Source organism: Polypterus senegalus, chromosome 10 (genome assembly GCF_016835505.1).
Source record: "Polypterus senegalus isolate Bchr_013 chromosome 10, ASM1683550v1, whole genome shotgun sequence".
Lineage (NCBI taxonomy): Eukaryota > Metazoa > Chordata > Cladistia > Polypteriformes > Polypteridae > Polypterus > Polypterus senegalus.
In genome coordinates, this window is record NC_053163.1 from 17,253,323 (window position 1) to 17,275,467 (window position 22,145).

Here is a 22,145-nt window from a genome sequence, read left to right on the forward strand (position 1 = left end):
TAGAAGGAAAGTTAGCTTTGCTGGTTTTGACCGAGATATCCTGCACTCCCATGAGTAGCAAGGCACAAACTATGACAAAAATGGCCCAGGCACCTGGCGAGAAATCAAAGCAGATGCGTAAGGCAGAATACTCCGGGGGGTGACATTTTGCCTGTTCTCTGTGAACTGGACTATGACTTGTCGGACTCAGATTTTGATACAAGTGATCAAAGACGAATGTGAGGTTCCAGCTTCAGCTGATTGGTCCCCAACTATTCATGGTGCTGAGCAGGTTCAAGTAGCTGACATGCCTATGGCGCTGTTCGCCTGGGAGGACCACCATTTAACAATAATAAGAGGTAGAAACCAGATTGCAATGCATTGCGACAGTGACCGCTGCTGCTGTCCCAGCCACGCAAAGACAGCCTGGCAGTAAGCCTGCCGCACATTCTTAGCAAACTGGCAGCCACAGCATGCAGCAACAGATATTTTGTGTTGATTTCTGTGTGAATCCATTGCTTTTCAGAAAACTGTTTTTTGGAAAAAATATTTAGCCCTCAAAGAGTTAATTCTACTCCTTGAGATGTGACACAGTGGGACTGACAATGTTTTGGTCCTATAGACAAAAAAGCCCTCATCGCAAGGCTCTGAACACTATAAGAGGTCACCATGTTTTTTATCTGCGGTCTGCTGAGCCTATGTGCCCTAAAAGTGTGATGCACCTGGGTCGGTACCCTCTAAACTTTTGAGCCATGCCATTTTTGCCACTATGCCACATTATTTTTTTTTTTTTGCTTTAAATGTCTAATCCTAAACCTGTTCACTTCTCAGCAAACACTGAATGCTTTAGTGAACTCTCTACCCCAGGAGTGCATCACAGAGAAATAGGTCCTGCTATACTGTTGCCTTTAAATGAACAGGTAATAAAAACCTTCCTTGATCAAATTACATTCACCATTGAGGTAAATTGCATAAAACATTTTGATCAGACCTTGTATAACGCTGCTGGGCATATCATGTTCAGTATTACTGTTTCCCTCACACTAAAGGCTTCTGAATGAATGTACTGAATGAATGCCATTTTTTTTCCTCCTAGTGAGCCAGTGTCGCCAGGAACGCACAGACAATTAGCTCTCCGGCCCTCTGAGGAATTAAAAAGCTATCTCTTTAACTTGAAAACAGCTTCATTCAGTGATCACAGATAATAAAAGAACATGGCAGGTCAGCCAGCGACATGATGAGGGTGCTAATGTTGCTGCTGGTTAGTGAATCAAATATCCTTGTCATTGCCAGCTTGCGCAGGACAATGCAGCTTTGCGGGCAGCTTGACTTACCTGTCGGTGAGCTACGCTGGATGGATTCTGCGTACACATGTAGACCTGGAAGTGTGTGAGTGTGTGTGTGTGTGTGCGCAACAAGGGGGAACTTGTGCCTAATTTATTTATATTGTTTTGCCGCAAGGTCAGTATAAATGCGGTCCTGCAAGACACATTCAGCCTAAGCCCTACATGAAGCCATCCTGCGCGCGCACGCTCCGTCCCTGCCTCTTAAATTCAGGAGGTGGGTATTGGTGTCACTTGGCATTCTGTATTAGCTCAGAATATTTTATTTATTTTTTTTCTTTCTTTGAATAACACTTCAGAAAGAAAATGATGCAGTCCCAAGACTCTGTCTCTTTGAGTTCAAAAGGGTGTACACTTAGAGTGACAGAATATTCAGGATTGCGGAAGATACAGTGCACCTCTACTCTCACACTCAATCTAAATTGATAATAAGGTAATTAGCTCTGAAACTCAGTTTTCAATACTCAAAAGCTTCCCGCATTCATCCACACATGATTTTCTATTATGCAGCCTGAATGTGCTTTGGCTTCCTGTAACCCTTCCATCGAATTATGCAATCTTACTAAACGGATGATGGAGCCAATCCATCACAGAACATACGCGCGCACATCCTCAACCGCTCATACCAAGATAATTTAGATACATTTATTATCTTAAAATAGAAATATACGTAGGAACCTGATGACCTGATTCTCTATAGACAGGGACTGTGCAAAGATTCTGTAGATATGAGACAGCAACACTAATCTCTGTGACATTATGGCGACATCATATTATAACATAACTAGACGTTAAGCCCGTTACAATAACGGGCGCTAGAACATTAGTAGGGACAAGTCTATATTAAATGGCAAGGGACCTTGACCTCATTCTGTTTCTTGTCTTAATTTTTTTTTGTCAAAAATATTTTTGCAAGAAGCCTAAAGTAAAATAAAAATAAAAATAAAATAGAAATGTATATGACAATACAGTAAGTATAATTAATATTGCCTTAGTGTATAACTTTGTAACAATCTGTAAGACACAATATCTGAAGAAGATATTTAGGTAAAATTTTCTATTTTTTTACCTCATGAAATGTTTCTATACAATTTCATTATAGACAACGTTTCTTGTAAATATTCTGTCTGAGTTTGGCAACAGTTTGCCTTGTTCAGGACCATCTACAACGTTGACAACAACATCTGGAAAACTTCTTACTCTTGATAATGCAACATATAACTGACCGTGGCTGAATACTGGTTCTGGCAAGTAAATGCCAACTTTTTCTAAGGTTTGCTCTTCTGAGTCTTTCTCTTTTAGCGTTTCTCTGACGGTCATTTTCTTTTTCTTCAATCGATCTATTTGCTCGCATTTTTCTTTGTCTTTCAGCCTTTCTTTTGTTGATGTTTACTTGTTGAGCTGACCGTTCTTCCAGGAGATGTTGCTTATAAAGGATTTGATTGTCTGTGTCTTTTGACCTACTTGACGTGTCCATTTTTTGGGTGGCATGTTGTTAGTAGATACGTCCGTAATATTTTCTCCTACAGTAATACTGGCTTGTATGTGGCTGTAATATGCGTCACTGTATTGTGTGTCATTAATTTTCTCTCGCAGTAATACTGGTTTGTATTTCCGTAAAATGGCTGTAATTTTCTCTGACAGTAATACTGGCTTTGTTGTCCGTAATATGACTTTAATTTTTTGTCACAACAGTGGCCAATCAGCAGAGTGTCCCCAGCAACTGATGTAATGTGTGGCGTGCTGCTTATAATCGTGCCTGTGACGTCTCCCCAGCAAGTACTGTGCAGTTCCCCAGCAAGTATTTTAATCTGTGCTGGCGTGCAGCTGATTATTTAATGTGTGGCATCTCCCCAGCAACAGATTTTATGTGCGCGGCCGCGACTACCCAATCAGCACTCTCCCCAGCAATGGTGTCCTTTATTTCTTATCATGCGCAGCCGTGGCAAGGCCATTTACTACGTGCCCAGCTTCCAGTGTGTGTGCTTTATTTGCTTATCATGCGCTGCAGCGGCTAGGCCATTCACTGTGTGCCCAGCTTCCAGTGTGTTTGTGTCCACAGTGACGAGCACATGGGTGGGGCACGGTACAATGTGCGGCGCGGCCCGAGCATGCGCACTTCACCAGAAGACCCACACACACGGACACCTGGACGCACACAGTGGTTTTATTAAAGAGGATACAGAGTGGAGCATAAAGATCTTCAACATAAAAAATGAACAAAGTTATCTAAAAAAATGGAATATATTTCTGAAAAGTACATCAAAAACTGGGTTTTCAAAATCATATCAGACAAATAGCAGCCATAGTTGGCAATACATTACTGAAGACGTTCCTGGAAGTTCTCCATCACACTCTGGTTCATCTCAGGTGGAATGGCGGCAATTTATGCCCAGAGGGGACTGGGTGGTCTCATGGTCTGGAATCCCTGCAGATTTTATTTTTTTCTCCAGCCGTCTGGAGTTTTTGTTTGTTTTTTCTGTCCACCCTGGCCATCGGACCTTACTCTTATTCTATGGTAATTAATGTTGACTTATTTTATTTTCTTACTGTGTCTTTTATTTTTCTATTCTTCATTTTGTAAAGCACTTTGAGCTACTTTTTGTATGAAAATGTGCTATAGAAATAAATGTTGCTGTTGTTGATTTCCTGTCTGATCCTTTCCTTCAAATCCTCAACAGATCAAAGACGACGTTTGAAAGCCTTTTCCTTTAGGTATGCCCAAAGGAAAAAGTCACATGGGCTTAAATCTGGTGACCGTGCCAGCCACCCCACGTCTCCACCTTAAAGAGATCAAATGCCAAGGGAACATTTCCCTCAACACTCCGAGCGGAACACCTTGGCGATTGCTGAATGGATTCTCTTACTGCTTCCACATTTTATGGCATTATAACGGTCCTAGGTCTTCCATGTGATTTTCTTTTCAGTGTGGACCCAGTTGCCCGATGGTTAGAAATCCATAGCAAAACTGCTTTCTGATCTGGCACAGATGCATTTCAACCGAGCATGAAGTGTGTCACTATCACAGAACGGTTGTTCTCATAATATGCTTGAACAACAAAGCCCCAATGTTCACCGGTCCAATTCATGATGGGTACTGAAAATGTTAGAACCTAACCTATCAAATGAGACCTACCCGACCCCTCTACCCCTACTACTGCCAGCGCAGTTCTCCCTCGAAATGTGGGAGATCTTTATGGTCCACCATGCATAACATTAAGATTCTCAAACCTACTTATTCCAATTCAGGATCACAAGAGTTGAAACCCTTACTGATGCCAAAGAGGAACTATACTCCGTGACACATCTAACAATATTCTAAACTCCTTAATCTAAGTTTTAGAATAATTAGAACATTAGAAGAATTTAGACGAGAAACAGGCCATTCAGCCCAGCAAAGCTCACCAGTTCCATCCAATTAATTATTTTAAAATAACATCAAGTCGAGTTTTAAAAGTCTGTAAAGTTCTGCTGTGTACCACACTACTTGGTAGCTTATTCCATGTGTCTATGGTTCCCTGTTTTGAAAAAAAAACAACTTCCTAATTTTCTTTGAAGTTTACCCTTAACAAGTGAAACTGCAAAGAAAAAAAGAAACTCACTTAGCCATTAATACACAAGCGAGGCGGGAACATCGGCAAAACAAAACCTCCGAGGAGAGAGAAACTCGTTTAGTGGCTGATAGACAATGGAGGCGAGCACGTCAGCAAAGTGAAACCGCCAAGGAGAGAGAATCTCACTTAGCCGCTAATGAACAACCGATGTGATTGATTCATTGAAATGCCAGAATCCATGGTTTCTAGGAGCCCGGGATTTTTACTGCATGGGCTTACTTAGCTAGTTATATTATATTATATTAGATAGATAGATAGATAGATAGATAGATAGATAGATAGATAGATAGATAGATAGATAGATAGATAGATAGATAGATCTACTCTATACAGTATATATAAAATCCTAAGCCTAAAAGTGCAAGGATTTTATGTCACGTTTTTTGTCACGCTTTAAATAGGGCTTATTTTAAAACCTACATATATATATATATATACAGTGGTGTGAAAAACTATTTGCCCCCTTCCTGATTTCTTATTCTTTTGCATGTTTGTCACACAAAATGTTTCTGATCATCAAACACATTTAACCATTAGTCAAATATAACACAAGTAAACACAAAATGCAGTTTTTAAATGATGGCTTTTATTATTTAGGGAGAAAAAAAATCCAAACCTACATGGCCCTGAACCTAATAACTGGTTGGGCCACCCTTAGCAGCAATAACTGCAATCAAGCATTTGTGATAACTTGCAATGAGTCTTTTACAGCGCTCTGGAGGAATTTGGGCCCACTCATCTTTGCAGAATTGTTGTAATTCAGCTTTATTTGAGGGTTTTCTAGCATGAACCGCCTTTTTAAGGTCATGCCATAGCATCTCAATTGGATTCAGGTCAGGACTTTGACTAGGCCACTCCAAAGTCTTCATTTTGTTTTTCTTCAGCCATTCAGAGGTGGATTTGCTGGTGTGTTTTGGGTCATTGTCCTGTTGCAGCACCCAAGATCGCTTCAGCTTGAGTTGACGAACAGATGGCCGGACATTCTCCTTCAGGATTTTGTGGTAGACAGTAGAATTCATGGTTCCATCTATCACAGCAAGCCTTCCAGGTCCTGAAGCAGCAAAACAACCCCAGACCATCACACTACCACCATCATATTTTACTGTTGGTATGATGTTCTTTTCTGAAATGCTGTGTTCCTTTTACGCCAGATGTAACGGGACATTTGCCTTCCAAAAGTTCAACTTTTGTCTCATCAGTCCACAAGGTATTTTCCCAAAAGTCTTGGCAATCATTGAGATGTTTCTTAGCAAAATTGAGACGAGCCCTAATGTTCTTTTGCTTAACAGTGGTTTGCGTCTTGGAAATCTGCCATGCAGGCCGTTTTGCCCAGTCTCTTTCTTATGGTGGAGTCGTGAACACTGACCTTAATTGAGGCAAGTGAGGCCTGCAGTTCTGTAGAAGTTGTCCTGGGGTCTTTTGTGACCTCTCGGATGAGTCATCTCTGTGCTCTTGAGGTAATTTTGGTCAGCCGGCCACTCCTGGGAAGGTTCACCACTGTTCCATGTTTTTGCCATTTGTGGATAATGGCTCTCACTGTGGTTTGCTGGAGTCCCAAAGCTTTAGAAATGGCTTTATAACCTTTACCAGACTGATAGATCTCAATTACTTCTGTTCTCATTTGTTCCTGAATTTCTTTGGATCTTGGCATGATGTCTAGCTTTTGAGGTGCTTTTGGTCTACTTCTCTGTGTCAGGCAGCTCCTATTTAAGTGATTGCTTGATTGAAACACATGTGGCAGTAATCCGGCCTGGGGGTGGCTACGGAAATTGAACTCAGGTGTGATACACCACAGTTAGGTTATTTTTAACAAGGGGCAATTACTTTTCACACAGGGCCATGTAGGTTTGGATTTTTTCTCCCTAAATAATAAAAACCATCATTTAAAAACTGCATTTTGTGTTTACTTGTGTTATATTTGACTAATGGTTAAATGTGTTTGATGATCAGAAACATTTTGTGTGACAAACATGCAAAAGAATAAGAAATCAGGAAGGGGTCAAATAGTTTTTCACACCACTGTATGTTTGGTATCATTCTTTTCAAAATTTATCGAACTTTAATGTGATGTTAGATTTTCAAATTCTTATTCCATTTTTAAATTATAAACTAAAAAATATCAATAACGCATGTCCCGCAAGACGAGACTTTGTGCCAAGAGATTTAACCGTGACTGGGGCCGGAAATAAAAGACAAAGAGTAGGACAGCTGCTGTACAGGCTTTTAAACGTTTGAAGTGCCGTGTGAGATGCAGATCATGCAGCAAGCCAGCAGCTGATTGAGCAAGGAGGAGGTAAATAAAAACGGTATTTGTTTCCAATTGTATGACCGTTTAAGAGGGGGTTTCCTTGGGGTGAGTTCAGCCCCCCTTTTCACAACGCGAGCGATAGAGACGTGAAGTGGCTGGCTCATTGTGCAAGCTGGGGATGTTGGCGAATGAAGCGAGCAGGGGGCAAACCCCTTAGTTATATTATATTATTAACATTGTGGACAGCCTGTTGATTAAAATGGGCTTAATGGTAAGTTATTTCGATTGCATCATGCACTTGTGAACCTCTCTTTACCGGATATGCCTTGCCTGCCTTTTTCTTTTTCATTGGACATTCAAGTCCTTACATACCTCTTCCTTGGTGTTTCTTCTTGCCGTTCTTTGTGAGACATTGCAGCACTGCTTTTGACGACGTACGCCACTTTCCTTTGTTACTGCCCTCTTGTGGAGGCTGGATGACATTACGCCCAAGCAAGGGAATGGACGATGGATAACGAACATCTAATCTCGTTATATATAGAGAGAGATTATGTTAAAGTTTATTATAACTTAATTATAGTTGTTGCTATGGCAAAAAAATTGTCTTAAGTGAATGTTCCATTTGTGAAAATGTTGTCTTACAAAATGGCTCCACTACAGATTTTCAGAGGTTGCAAGTACTTTGTAACGAAGTGTTAAAGTTACTCACAGCCTTTTGACTAACTATATGCTAATCTCTCTGCTTCATCTCCATTGTAATGCCAGAATATTGTGTGCAAAGAGACAGCGGGGTTAATATCCGCTCAGAGGACACAGTGACATACAGAACAAGTCTTTATCTGCAGTTTTTTTTCCCTTTGATAATCATTTCCAGTGTCCTGTGCCACTCTGATGCCACTTGTGCCCTGCCAATAACAAATAAAACTGTGCTCATTTTGCTCTGTCATTCTTAAAAGTGAGGATGTAGCGGATGGTGTACTGAAGGTACACTGAACTCAATAAGTTTAGTGTGTGCCATGGAAGTGGTTTGCCTGATTTTGAATTAAATACTCCTGCCTGAGGGTAATTCATTCAAACAAAATGAAGAAGACCAATATTTTCAATAACAACCTGTGGATGAGGGTCATAAATAAATGTCAAAAGCATTACACTCTAAAGCGCAGTCAACATGAAGCAAACGCACAAATCTCTACCTGGGATTTAATAAAAGCAGGCAGTCCTCCCAAACCAGCCAAAATCCAGGAGGTCAATAACAAACTTTAAAAGACCCGCAGAGCTGAAGGGCGAATACAAAAGAAACAATGCAGATATTAATAATGGCTTAGTGACTCCACCAATGTCTCCTGAATCACATAGAGGCAAGAAGAAGGGAATTAATGAAATAAAGTCCACAAAAATTCCAGATGGAATTTGTCAAAAGAGAGAAGTAATAACATGTAACTGCTCTCACGAAATAAGATTGGAATTATTAGGTCAAAATGCAAATTGCTGTTTTTGCCGGCGACACAACAAAATCCATCAGCCTACTGGGAAGCACGGCAGAGACATGGTAGTGAGAAGACTTACCTCTGCCCTTGGAGATGACAGCAGATCTGGCTTCAGTTTTGTGGTTTTCCTTTAGGGGAAAATATAATTAGTTAGCAAGATGATACTATAAATCAAAGGATGCATCCAACCTCACACCACATGTTGATGCAGGCTGGGTAAATGGATGGCGACTTACACTTTTCTGGTAGGGGGACGTAACCGTCGCAGTCCTCTTGGGACCTGCTTGCTGTCAACTTCAGTTTGATAGAAGAAAATCCGAATGAGATCATCCAGCAAAATCCAAGTGGGGAGAGAAAGGAGTTTCTAAAAGTTCAGAGACAACAGGAGAGAAACGAGAGAAAGTCGATTCAGGTCAGCATAAAAAGTTCTGTCGTAATTCTGGAAATCAAAAGAAGCACCAACCAAGTTAAGTCAAGTCAAGCTTTATTTATAAAGCACATTTATCACAAAATTGAACCAAAGAGATGTACAAGAAAGGGTAAAAGAGGCAGTTAAAGTACATATACACCTCAAACTGCAAACATAACCAGCCATTACATAAAAGAGAAACTCAAAACACCCATAATCATGCATACATATTTATAATTATGAATGTACAGAACATGTACAAACACAATGTCAACCTCTTCAAGAGTCAAATGTCAGTCAGAAGAGATACATCTTTAATGATGATTTAAAAATGGCCAATGCTGGGGCGGACCTAAAATAATAAGGCATGCCATTGCAAAGAAAAGGAGCAGCTACCGCAAAACCCTGATCCTCGTTTTGCTTCAACCTCAGCACAACTAAGAGCATCGGTCTAGTAGACCGTAGTGCTTGTGTTGGCACATTCAAGTTGAAAAGAAAAGATGGGGCTGGTCCATTTAAACATTTAAAAACAAGTAACAGAATTTTAAAATCGATTCTGAAGCGGACCGGTAAGTCAACAGAGTAAAGTCAGTATTGGTGAAATATGGCCACACTTACGAGAGACAGTCAATAAATGAGCAGCAGTGTTCTGGACTAGTAGTAGGCATCGTAACGAGGCCTGATCAACACCTACATACAAAGAAATGCAATAGTCCAAACGAGATGTTATTAAAGCATGGATTTCCTCTTCAAGAGCACTAAGAAAAAGTAAAGTCTTTACCATAAATAAAAGTCTCCGCTGGAAAAAGCTGCACTGAACCTCAGAATTTATCTGTTTGTCGAATTTGAATGATCTGTCAAAAATCACGCCTAGGCTGCTGAAGCTTTATGATACTGTATATGGTAAGGAGTCCAATTGCAACATCAGGGACACTCAAGGTCTGTGAGCTTATCAACACCACAATCTCAGTTTTATTATCATTTAGTTTAAGAAAATTCTTTGCAATCCAGGTTTTAATATCGTTCAAGCAACCTTTGAGAGTTTGTACTGTCTCACTCTGCTTTGATTTGAGAGGCAAATAGATTTCAGTGTCATCTACAAAACAGTGAATGGAATGATTCTGTTTGCTTCATCCTGAAACCAACATTTAATGGTGTGCCAGTCACCTGGTGGTAATATGACCACTAGTTGTCAGCAGTGTTAAGTCCGATCTTATCCATTCACTAAAACCTTTTAACAACCATAGCCTTAAGGTGCCTCAAAATGGTTCTGCTACTCTCTACCTTCAGAAAAACCAAAAACCTGGTTATTGACTTTACTGCACCAAAGAACCTCAGTGTCTGGACACTCCCTAGGAAATTGATGTGGAGATGATGCATAGCTGGACTGGTCTAGTAACATGGAGGAACTAAAGAAGAAAGGGCAGAGCAAACTTTTATTTTTTCCTTGGAGACTACACTCCTTTAATGTGAGTAGTGAAATACTTGACATGTTCTATAACCCTGTGGTCATCTGCAAGGTGCACTGGGCAGGTAATATCACTTTACAAAGGTGGGTTTAGTGATGGGAATGCCTTCTGGACCCCCTGGCGGTACTAGTGGAGCAGAGAATGAAGACAAAAATGAGTGCCATTGTGAGCTATGCCACACAACCTCTTTGTGACACACTAACACTAAGGACCTTCAGTCTGTGTAATATTCAAGAGAAACGTGTCAATAAACGTGGCTGGAGGTCCTGTACACCAAATGGTAGTATGCATTTATAATGCCTCACTGTGATTATGACCGCTGTTTATACCTTTAAAAAATTCAGAAGTTAGCCAGTTGATCTATCTATCTATCTATCTATCTATCTATCTATCTATCTATCTATCTATCTATCTATCTATCTATCTATCTATCTATCTATCTATCTATCTATCTATCTATCTATCTATCTATCTATCTCTATAAAGTGAAGAGTGAAAACTTTATTGATGAAAGAGATAAAAGAGAAGCAACAGAAACCTATGAGATTTTTTTTTTTGCCATCTTTATACTCTTAGATCATAAATTCACTTTTAGTCATCTATAACAGGATATCTTCAAATCTCGATTGACGATTTTCCATGAACTGAATGGCCTGTTCTTGTCAAAATGTTTCTTCTGTTCACATATTCAATATGGCATGAAGTTCATTCCCTAAACTATTTAAACTTCTGTAAAAACTTGTATCAAATCTGCAAAGTAAATGTGGGACATTTTGTACACCTCAAAATCACGTGCCTGAGTTCTTCAGAAGACTGCAAACTAATCAATGAAAGGCTCAATGGAATCGTTCATCGTGAAGGGCACTGCATGATTCACGCTGACAGGGTACAATTCAGAGGGCAAGACTTTGTGGCATAGACATAAGATCAGGAGCCAATTATGGATTTATTCATGGACAAAGATAAAAGGAAATAGCTGGGGAGCGCAGCCAACTATAATTTAGACAACTAAAGAAAGAAAGAAAGAAAGAAAGAAAGAAAGAAAGAAAGAAAGAAAGAAAGAAAGAAAGAAAGAAAGAAAGATTGTTCTTACAAGATCATATACTGCTTATAAGAGAGGAAATTGTTTGAAGGAGCTCTGGCTGGCGTAGAAACTTGAAGAATTTTCACCGGTAAGAATATTTTTAGAACAACGTTGACGCAGTCCAAATGTGTAACCCAATAACACAGAGCAATATGAAAGCTTCAGGAATTTTCAGTTAGCTAACATCAGCAATGCAACACAGTTGGGAGAAATCAGAGGTCTGAAATAACTGTAAAATAATAGCTCAAATTTATTGAGCTTCAGAGATATGAACCTTCATGAAGTTGACCGTTAGAAAAACAAAATTAGCAAGGTCAGCCGGGAGACAGGCCGTGTCAGACTGTTTTCACGATGGACTCCAGACCAGATGGCTGTCTCAGGGGACCACAGGAGCGGTAGTATCACAGACAGTTCCTCAAGTGGTGGAAGAGGAGACTCAGCTTACTCCACTTACATGCTGCATTTCTAAATTATTCCCCAATAGATTTAACTTTCAGTTATGCTGCCCTTTGAATGTAATAGCATCAACCATAACTGGTTTCTAAAAGGAAGGCATTGGCACTGCAAATTCTAACTGAAGCGATGCGTTTATGAACGTCACTCAAGACTCTTGGCTGGTTAATGGGCTAATTCTCACCCATAATATTGGCCCAGTGTAATTGTTAGTTATTTAGCAGTTGAAACCCTTGTGACTTTTTTGATCCTGTACTGGATTAAGAGGTTTTAATACTCTCTGGACAGAGGGATATTCAGTCAGCTTTGAGTTACAATACTGGTAAATTGGAGAAAGAGAAAAATTTAGTGAACCCATTTATACAAGTTCTATCCGTCATTTCATGGCAGCGTAAAGAGGGTACAATTGAAGCACATACTATAAAAGGTTTTGAAGGAGTCACCATCCTGACAAGATTTTCTGTCAATGCCAATGAAAAACAACCCCACAGCATGATTCTGCCACCACCATGCTTCACTGTAGGAATGGTGTTCTCAGAGTGATGGGAAGTGTTGTGTTTGTGTCACACATGGCATTTCCTATATTGGCCAAAAAAGTTCACTTTTAGTGTGTGTGTTTAGGGAGTCTGCCACATGCTAATGTGCAAACTCCCAAATTGTTTTCTTATTATTTTCTTTAAGTAATGGCTATTTTCTGGCAACTCTTCCATAATGCCCTTCTCTGTAGCCCTATAGACAGACACTCCCATTTCCGCTGCGGATCTTTGCAGCTCCTTCAGTGTTATCCTTGGTGTCCTTCTTGCATCTCTGATTAATGCCCTCTTTGCCTGGTCTGTGAGATTTTGTGGATGGCCTTCTCTTGTCAGGTTTGTAGTGGTAACAACAAATTCCTTCCATTTTGTTATAATGGATTTAATAGTGCTCCGTGGGATATTCAAAGTTTGGGATAATTTCTATAACCCAACCCTGATCTATAATTTTAACTTGTGACTTTGTCTCTGACCTGTTTGGAGTGTTCCTTGGTCATCATGTTGCCTGCTTAGTGGTGTTGCAAAGTCAGGGGCCTTTAAGAACAGGACACCATGAGACAGATCATGTGACACTTGGATTGCACACAGGTGGACCCAAATCAACTAATTAGGTGACTTTTGAACTTAATTGATTGGATGAGATCTTATTTAGGGGTTTCATAGCAAAGGAGTTGAATACATACGCACACACAACATTTTTGTTTTTGCTTCTTTATATATATATATATATATATATATATATATATATATACAGTATATATATATATATATGTATATACTGTATGTATATATTGTATTGTGAGCTGGAGGGCTGATCGCACCCCAAATAGAGACAGACGCCCCTGGGAAAACCACAAACCCTGAAACACTGACTACACATTGCTCCTTATCCTTGCACTATAATGCGTAATACAAGCCTTGCGCGCTACTCCGCCGACTTATAAGCGTTGCACAGCGCCTGTCAGTTTTGGAATTGATTGTTTGCTTTTATCTCTCTCTGCTCCTAGCGGAACTGTTATATCTGACTTGTCATGGAGCACGTTTAAGCTCATGTGTTTGCGGTGTCTGAATAAAAATCCTTCTTTTTTACTACGACCTTCTGTGTCTCTGTGCAAATCTGTGACCCAAGCGTGACAGTATGTATATATATATATATATACTCACGGATAAGTTGGGACTTGATTTTACCATATCATTTCTGGTATTTTAGAATGTTGGTCGTATGCTGTATGCTATATGGTTGCAAGACATGGGCACTATCCAGTGACCTGAGACGAAGACTGGACTCCTTTGGTACTGCGTCTCCTTGGGTACCATTGGTTTGACTTTATGCCTAATGAGTGGTTGCTCATGGAGTCCCGAATGAGGCACATTACCTGCATTGTGAGGGAGTGTCAGTTACGGCACTACGGCCATGTGGTGCGTTTCCCCGAGGGTGATCCAGCTCATAAGATCCTCATTTTTGGGGACCCAAGTGGCAAGACCAGCCCAAGGGGTCACCCACGTAACACCTGGCTGCGGCAGGTAGAGGGTAATTTCTGGAGGGTGGGACTGGACCACGTGTCTGCCAGGGGGGTTGCAAACCGGGATCCTAAGTTGTTTTGAGTTGTTTCGCCATATAGTGGGTGCGACAACGTACTGTCCCAGTGCATGCTCCCTAACTTGACTTGACAGTAGCTAAAAAAGTATTCACCCCCTGAGAAACTGTTATATTTTCTTGTTATATGCTATTGAATAAGAGTCAACTTAATTTGTCTTTTTTATCACCCAAACAACTGAAAAAGACACTTTAGTGCAGTGGTTCTCAACCTGTGGGGTGGGCTCTCCTAGTGGGGTGCGAAGATGTGAAAAAAAGAAAACAAGAATCAAAATTATGAAAAAAACTTAAACTACATTCTGATACTAGAACAATAAATATAGAGTTAGATAAATGTCGATAAAAGTTAAGTAGGTATAATAAAATATGCATCTACATTTCAAAAAAATGTTAGGGGGGGCGCAATTAAAACTGTTATGAAAACTCGGGTCGCAAATACTTAAAGGTTGAGAAACGCTGCTTTAGTGTCAAGTTGAAAATATACCAGTGCTTGCTCCCCAACTTGAACATAAACTTGTTGTATAAGTCGAATGCAGAAAACTCACTTTATTGGTCCAAGAGATTATGATCTGCTAACGCCCACCTGAGAGAGTAACCACAGAGCACACAGCCTTTTATTTCTATGTGGGTGCGGCAATGCGCTGTATCGGCGTGTGCTCCTATCCTCTCTCTCGCTCTCTCTCTATTGTTCCTACGTGACCACACGGTCATATCCAAACTATTCTGAAGCAACGTTTGCACTGTTTTTTGTTTTTCGTATCTCACACCCTCATACACCTTTATCGTATGAGTATCCCTTGTCTACGATGGAGTGTTCGATCAAAAGAAAATATGAAGCTGGTTTTAAATTAAATGTCATTGAAGTAGCAAAAAAAAATTGGTAACTGCACTGCTGCAACAAAATTCGATGAGTCTGAGAAACTGATGAGAGATTGAAGGAGGCAAGAAGATGTAAAAAAAAATGAAGTGCTGGATTTTTGAACGGACGTATAAGTCGGAGTATGATTTTATAATTGATTTTTCGGGTTTCAAGACTATATATATAGTTACGCACGTGCGCATGGGAGGAGGCATCTGAAGGGCTCACAAAGGGATAATAGCATGCCAGACCAGGGGGTGGAGGCTGCACTCATCCTCCTTCTTTTTCATTGGCAGACTAACCACGGGAAATTTTGCCTGGACTGGAGGACGTCACTTAGGGTTCCGGCCCCAATGACATCACTTCCCCTGCCCAGCTTTAAAACTGCCATCTTTGTTATGTTTCTTCTACTATTGAAATGAAGTCTGTTGAGAGCTGTTCTATGGAGCCAACAGCCTAATTCAAGTATACGGGCGGCTGCCTCCAAACCTTTTCCTGTATATATATATATATATGTATATATATATATATATATAAAGATAGATAGTGGTGTACACTGGAAGGGCCGGGATAGGGAGTGTATCCAGAGCATCACCTCCCCCAGAGTGCTAAGTGGCAGTCCCCTGGGTTGCAGTGGTGCCTCGGACTCCCACTACATGGGAGTCGGAGTTTGGTGCAGCCCTGTGGGGTCCATGGGTGCTGCCAGGGGGTGCTGAAGCTGCTACGTAGCCATAGGTTGCATCACTTCCACCACACCTGTGCACATCTAGAGCACTTCGTGGTGACATATAAATGGGCTAGCAGCCACTACTCCGGGAGCCAGGTGGAATAGGATGAAGCTTGCTGGAGGAGGAGTGGAGGCAAAGAAAGAGAAAGAAGAGAACTGTGTTTGCTGTACTGTGTGGAAAAGAGAAAAAAAATAAAAGCGTGTGTTGTGTCCCATATCTGTCTGTGTCAGAGTCGGAGCACCCCTGGTGGTCCACTATATATATATATCCATCCATCCATTTTCTAACCTGCTGAATCCGAATACAGGGTCACAGGGGTCTGCTGGAGCCAATCCCAGCCAACACAGGGCAGGAACCAATCCTGGGCAGGGTGCCAACCCACCGCAGGACACACACAAACACACCAAGCACACACTAGGGCAAATTTAGAATCGCCAATCCACCTAACCTGCATGTCTTTAGATTGTGGGAGGAAACCGGAGCGCCCGGAGGAAACCCACGCAGACACAGGGAGAACATGCAAACTCCACGCAGGGAGGACCGAAGAAATATATATATATATATATATATATATATATATATATATATATATATATATATATATATATATATATATATATATATATTATAAAATGTTGGGGAGGGAGACTAGGGAGACGAGACGTGATCTTCTTGGAAGATAATTTGAAGTTCCACAAGAGACACTTTAACTTTCTCCCAGCTCTTAGAACAATGACAAGCGACAAGCAAAACACGCAGCTCGCCCGCAGCAGAATACCAGCAGATGATCCAACCGCCTCTCCTTAGCGTGCGTTCAGCCACCCTAACCCCCCCCCCCTTTACAACACAAGCGGCAGAGACACAAAGTGGCAAAAGGACAGCTGCTGTACAGGCTTTTAAATGATCGATGCGCAGTGTGACAAGCAGAATACGCAGCTTGCCAGCAGCAGAAAGACGGCATCTCCTTAGCGTGTGTTCAGCCTCACCCCCTTCACAACACGAGCAGCATTATACGTCCTGCGAGAAAGAGATGAAACCACGCCCGGGGCCAGAAATAAAGGACAAGTATTGTTTTTACAAAAATTTTAAAGTAAAAGTGAAAATAATGCATATGTAACCGTTGCCATGAAAATAACAAACTCTTTAAATTGTATATCTGGTAAACCAAACCAGGGGATGGGCGAGCGAATCCCCCTAGTATATATATATACACACACAACATGTTTTATTTTCTCTCCACTTTAACTTTAGGACTGTATTGCAAAGTCTATTTCTAAACATCCAAATGAAAATCCACCTTAATTTTGGATTGTAATGTGACAACAGGACAAACGTTGAGGTGTGTTGGGTTTCGGTGAATACTTTCACAAGGCACTGCATTTGGCACAAAATAACATTGAATAGCCTGGTGCCCACAGCTGTAGAACTCCAGACTCCAGTCCTAGCTTGGGCACGATCTGTGATGAGTCTGAAAGTCTGTAGGTGAGGTTGATTGGTGGTTCAAAATTGAGATAGCATGGATGTGTGAGTGATTGTGCCCGTCAACAGACCTGTTATGTTAGTGAACTAGCAAAAAGATTTGACATACTAACCCGAAGAAGTGGCACAGTCAGAACCAAAGAAGCCAAAACGTGAGACAAAAAATGAGGCTCACAAAAATTACAAAGAGCCGGAGTGTTCAAAGGGATTTCAAAAAACCCCGGCCAAAAGGTTAGTTTTTGGAGTCCGTCAGCTCGGGCAAGGAAGTGATCATTTGGAGAAACTTTACACTCTAATAAGTAATTAATTGGTCAAAAACCCTGGACTCTGAATACACGCTCCTAAATACACAAAGCATCCAGAACCCCAAGCGGAGTTGGCCATATTCATACCATATGGTAGCGTAAACTGTAAAAATTAAAATAACAAAATGAAGGCTTAGTTACAAAAAAACTAACAGCAGATTCATAATCTACGTCCCTCAAACCCCCAAATAAAGGTGTAAAAAGACACCAATTGAACTATGAAATGAAGCAATAATAATTAATAAGCGACCCGATGCAACAAAACCAGATTCCCATTCTAAGGCTTATTTTTTACATGGCGCCCAATGCTGTTCGAAAAGGCTGTGGCGTTCTATGATGATGAATTTGGATCAGAAGGTTATAAAGGAAGTGTGAGACATCCCAAAACGTTCCACAAAGAAAGCTTGGACCTTCACCTGCCTGTCTGATGTATTCTTACCCCTAGACAACCAGTCCCTACCTCTACCTGCAGGCAAGTACTATATTATGTTGTGATGTGCCATCTGTTGGAATGGCAAATGCAATGCATATGTTTCTGTTATGTGCAATTTGGTCTAGGATTCGAAAAAGCACTACTAGTATTCGTGGTGGAATGGCAAATGCAATCCATTTAATTACTACAAATGTTGGAGTGATAGATATACAGCAACCAGACGGACACACATACACATAGACACTTAGCCTTTTATGTAGGTGGATTCCCCTAAAATAATAGGAAGAAAACTCACTTTAATGTATATGTTGAGCTCTGGAATTCTCATCTCTGCAATTTCCTGCTTGTTCCCCATATAAATCTTTCCTAAAAAAAAACATAAATAAATAATAAAAAATGAATTTTCAGTTATCAGTGCAGTTCTACAGACCCAAGGAATGGTGGTGATTTATAGGACAATGAATCAATAAAGTGGGTATTATGGATTAGGGCCAGTAAAACGTAGACTGTGGTCTATAATTTTAGAGAATCAATTTCTAGATGAGAGGTAGAAATTAAATAAAAAAGTAAATTATACGATGGCGGTCATAAAATGGGATTAGTGCTGAGGAAATATCTGGCTTTTATTGAAAGTGCTGCAATTAAGGCTCCGCATTTCTTAATTAAAATAACAGCACATCAATAAAAACGAATTCCGCGGCAACCTCGTTCCAAAAATAGCCTCTGCCATTAGTCTTCATGCAAGACATTAAGTGGTCACTCTGAAGAAACAAGTATGTGTAAGAAAGTGATTATATTAAATTAGGCAGTGGTGCCCACCGCATCCTAAAGAGGAGACAAGCGACGCTGAGAGTTAAATCAGAGCTTTACCGGGCAGTGAAGGCAGTGAGCAGGTGCTGGAGCCAAGTTGGATTGCCATCGAGAACTTCTCTTCCAGCTTCTGATGCAGGGCAAAGAACTGGCGGTAACGGCGGTATATGAAGTACTTGCTGCCTCCTTTGTTTTTCACTTCGATCACAAATTCCTGAGAAGCAAGTAAAGGCACAAGAGGGGATCATTAAACAAGCACAGGAGTTTTACCAGCGTTAGCCGACTGCAGGCAATGTTACTAGAGCAGGAAAAACTACCTCCCAGTACAACTCATACAGGATGAAACCCTTCACACGGGCATTACATCTAAATCGAACCTTAAACTTCATTTCAGTTACATATTACAATGATCGAATTAACATTGTCAGCAAACCCCCCATAGAGATAAATAAATATATATATTTTGAGTGATAGGTTGCTAGGGAAGAAGTATGACATGGGATAGTGACAGGGTGCAGAATGGCAGGGCAAAAGACACCATGCCAGTGTGGGAGAGAAGGCATTTCCAAGGTGTGGCATGAATACTAAGCCAACAAATGACCAATACATACATGACATGGTTAAAAACTCTATACATTAAGTGTTTCTTATAATGGTGTCCTTACACTTGAATAGAAAACAGGCTGGCATGACTCAATGATCGACAGCCTAACTGGCCGTTATTACAGTCTAATTCTTGTGTATCAAGCATAACAAAATGTACAAGTGCACACTTCTGACTCTTTTACCCATACGAGGAAGTGCGTGGTAAGGATGCCAAGGATAATTGCTAAATGATTACAGTATTCTGTAGGGACAATGGAATAAGACACTCCTAATATAAAATCTACTGTTAATGTAGAAGGCAGGAGATGTTCTACACCTTATTAAATCTGTTTTCATTCCCTAGTAAAGTTATCTGGTTTTCTAATTGCTTACTAATACAAGCAAATCAAGAAACTTTGATTGATTGATGAGTGGATGATGGATGGATAGATGGAGGATGGATGGATGGATGGATGGATGGACTGATGAGTGGACGTAAGTATGGATGGATGGATGGATTGATTGATTGATGAGTGGATGTAAGTATGAATGGATGGATGGATGGATTGATTGATCATTTGAGTAATTGATTAATTGATTGTTTGATTGATTGATGAGTTGATGATGGATGGAAGGATGATTGATTGCTGAGTGGATGGATTCACTCACTCACTCACTCACTCACTCATTCATTTATTTAGTCCAGGGGTCCCCAGTCACAGTTCTGGAAGGCCACAGTGGCTGCAGGTTTTTGTTCTAACCCAGCTGCTTAATTACAAAGCAATTGTTGCCAATAATTTAATTTCATGGCTTGTCAGTGCTTTAAATCTGCTATGTCAGGTCATTCTCATATCCTAGATTTTCTTCCCCTTTCTAAGGATATCATCCAAATGATTTGAAGGCCAAAATGGATGAGTAATTCTCAGTCCTTCACTTTTTTCTCTTCACCTTCATCCCAAGTATTTTATTAAACCCAATAGTGCATGATAAATACATACAAGTGTAAATGGAGAAATGCTGGTATCTTTTGTCATTTGCATGTTCTTGCTAATTAGGAGCAATTAAAAACCAAGAATACAGCTGTTTAAGACTAAAATAAGCAACAAGGGTTCAAAATCTTAACGAGCGAGACAACTAAAGTGAAGCAGAAGTGTTACTTGAGCAATAAGTGCTTCTTATTAAGCAAATGAGTTGGAGCAAACATCTGCAGCCACTTCGGCCCTCTAGGACCGTGATTGAGGACCCCTAATTCAGTCAATCAGTCATTACATGACTGATTGATTGGGCAGCACAAACAAGTAAACAGTTCCCCCCAAAAAGCTTGGGTCGATAACTGAATGTTAAAACTCATTAAAGCAAGCAATTACTAAATAGCTATCAACAATGGGTCCTTCATAGATTAGAGGCTACTGTCCATCCATCCATCTTCTTCCGCTTATCCGAGGTCAGGTCACGGGGGCAGCAGCTTAAGCAGAGAGGCCCAGACTTCCCTCTCTCTGGCCACTTCTTCTAGCTCTTCTGGGGGAATCCCGAGGCGTTCCCAGGCCAGCAAGGAGACATAGTCCCTCCAACGTGTCCTGGGTCTTCCCCAGGGCCTCCTCCCGGTTGGACGTACATGGAATGTCTCACCAGGTAGGCGTCCAGGAGGCATCCTGATCAGATGCCCGAGCCACCTCATCTGACTCCTCTCGATGCGGAGGAGCAGCGGCTCTACTCTGAGCCCCTCCCGGATGACTGAACTTCTCACCCTATCTTTAAGGGAAAGCCCAGACACCCTGCGGAGGAAACTCATTTCAGCCACTCGTATTCGCAATCTTGTTGTTTTGGCCACTACCCATAGCTCATGACCATAGGGGAGGGTAGGAACGCAGATCGACTGGTAAATTGAGAGCTTTGCCTTACGGCTCAGCTCCTTTTTCACCACGACAGACCGATGCAGAGCCCATATCATTGAGGATGCCGCACCAATCCGCCTGTCGATCTCACGCTCCATTCTTCCCTCACTCGTGAACAAGACCCCGAGATACTTGAACTCCTCCACTTGGGGCAGGATCTCTCCCCCAACCCTGAGAGTGCACTCCACCCTTTTCCGGCTGAGGACCATGGTCTCGGATTTAGAGGTGCTGATTCCCATCCCAGCCGCTTCACACTCAGCTGCGGACCGATTCAGAGAGAGCTGAAGATCACGGCCTGTTGCAGCAAACAGGACAACATCATCTGCAAAAAGCAGTGACCCAATCCTGAGTCCACCAAAACGGACCCCCTCAACACCCTGGCTGCGCCTAGAAATTCTGTCCATAAAAGTTATGAACAGAATCGATGACAAAGGGCAGCCCTGGCGGAGTCCAACTCTCATTGGAAACGGGTTTGACTTACTGCCGGCAATGCGGACCAAGCTCTGACAACAGTTGTAAAGGGACCGAACAACCCTTATCAGGGGGTTAAGTATCCCATACTCCAGAAGCATCCCCCACAGGATTCCCTGAGGAACACAGTCGAACGCCTTTTCCAAATCCACAAAACACATGTGGACTGGTTGGGCAAACTCCCATGCACCCTGCAGGACCCTGCTAAGGGTGTAGAGCTGATCCACTGTTCCATGACCAGGACAAAAACCACACTGTTCCTCCTGAATCTGAGGTTCGACTATCCGATGGACCCTCCTCTCCAAGACCCCCGAATTGACTTTTCCAGGGAGGCTGAGGAATGTGATCCCTCTGTAGTTGGAACACT

The 22,145-nt window shown here is 41.3% G+C and overlaps 1 protein-coding gene across 1 annotated transcript in view; it reads right to left on the reverse strand.

Annotated features, from left to right (window-relative positions):
- Positions 1–22,145, reverse strand: part of ncf4 (neutrophil cytosolic factor 4) — a 118,930-nt gene that overhangs the window by 91,014 nt on the left and 5,771 nt on the right. Inside the window, exons 3-6 of the mRNA XM_039765332.1 lie at positions 18,888–19,041; positions 18,313–18,383; positions 8,908–9,035; positions 8,751–8,799 (exon numbers count right to left, since the gene is read on the reverse strand). Of these exons, the coding sequence (XP_039621266.1) occupies positions 8,751–8,799; positions 8,908–9,035; positions 18,313–18,383; positions 18,888–19,041 (402 nt within the window). The remainder of the gene's footprint in view (positions 1–8,750; positions 8,800–8,907; positions 9,036–18,312; positions 18,384–18,887; positions 19,042–22,145) is intronic.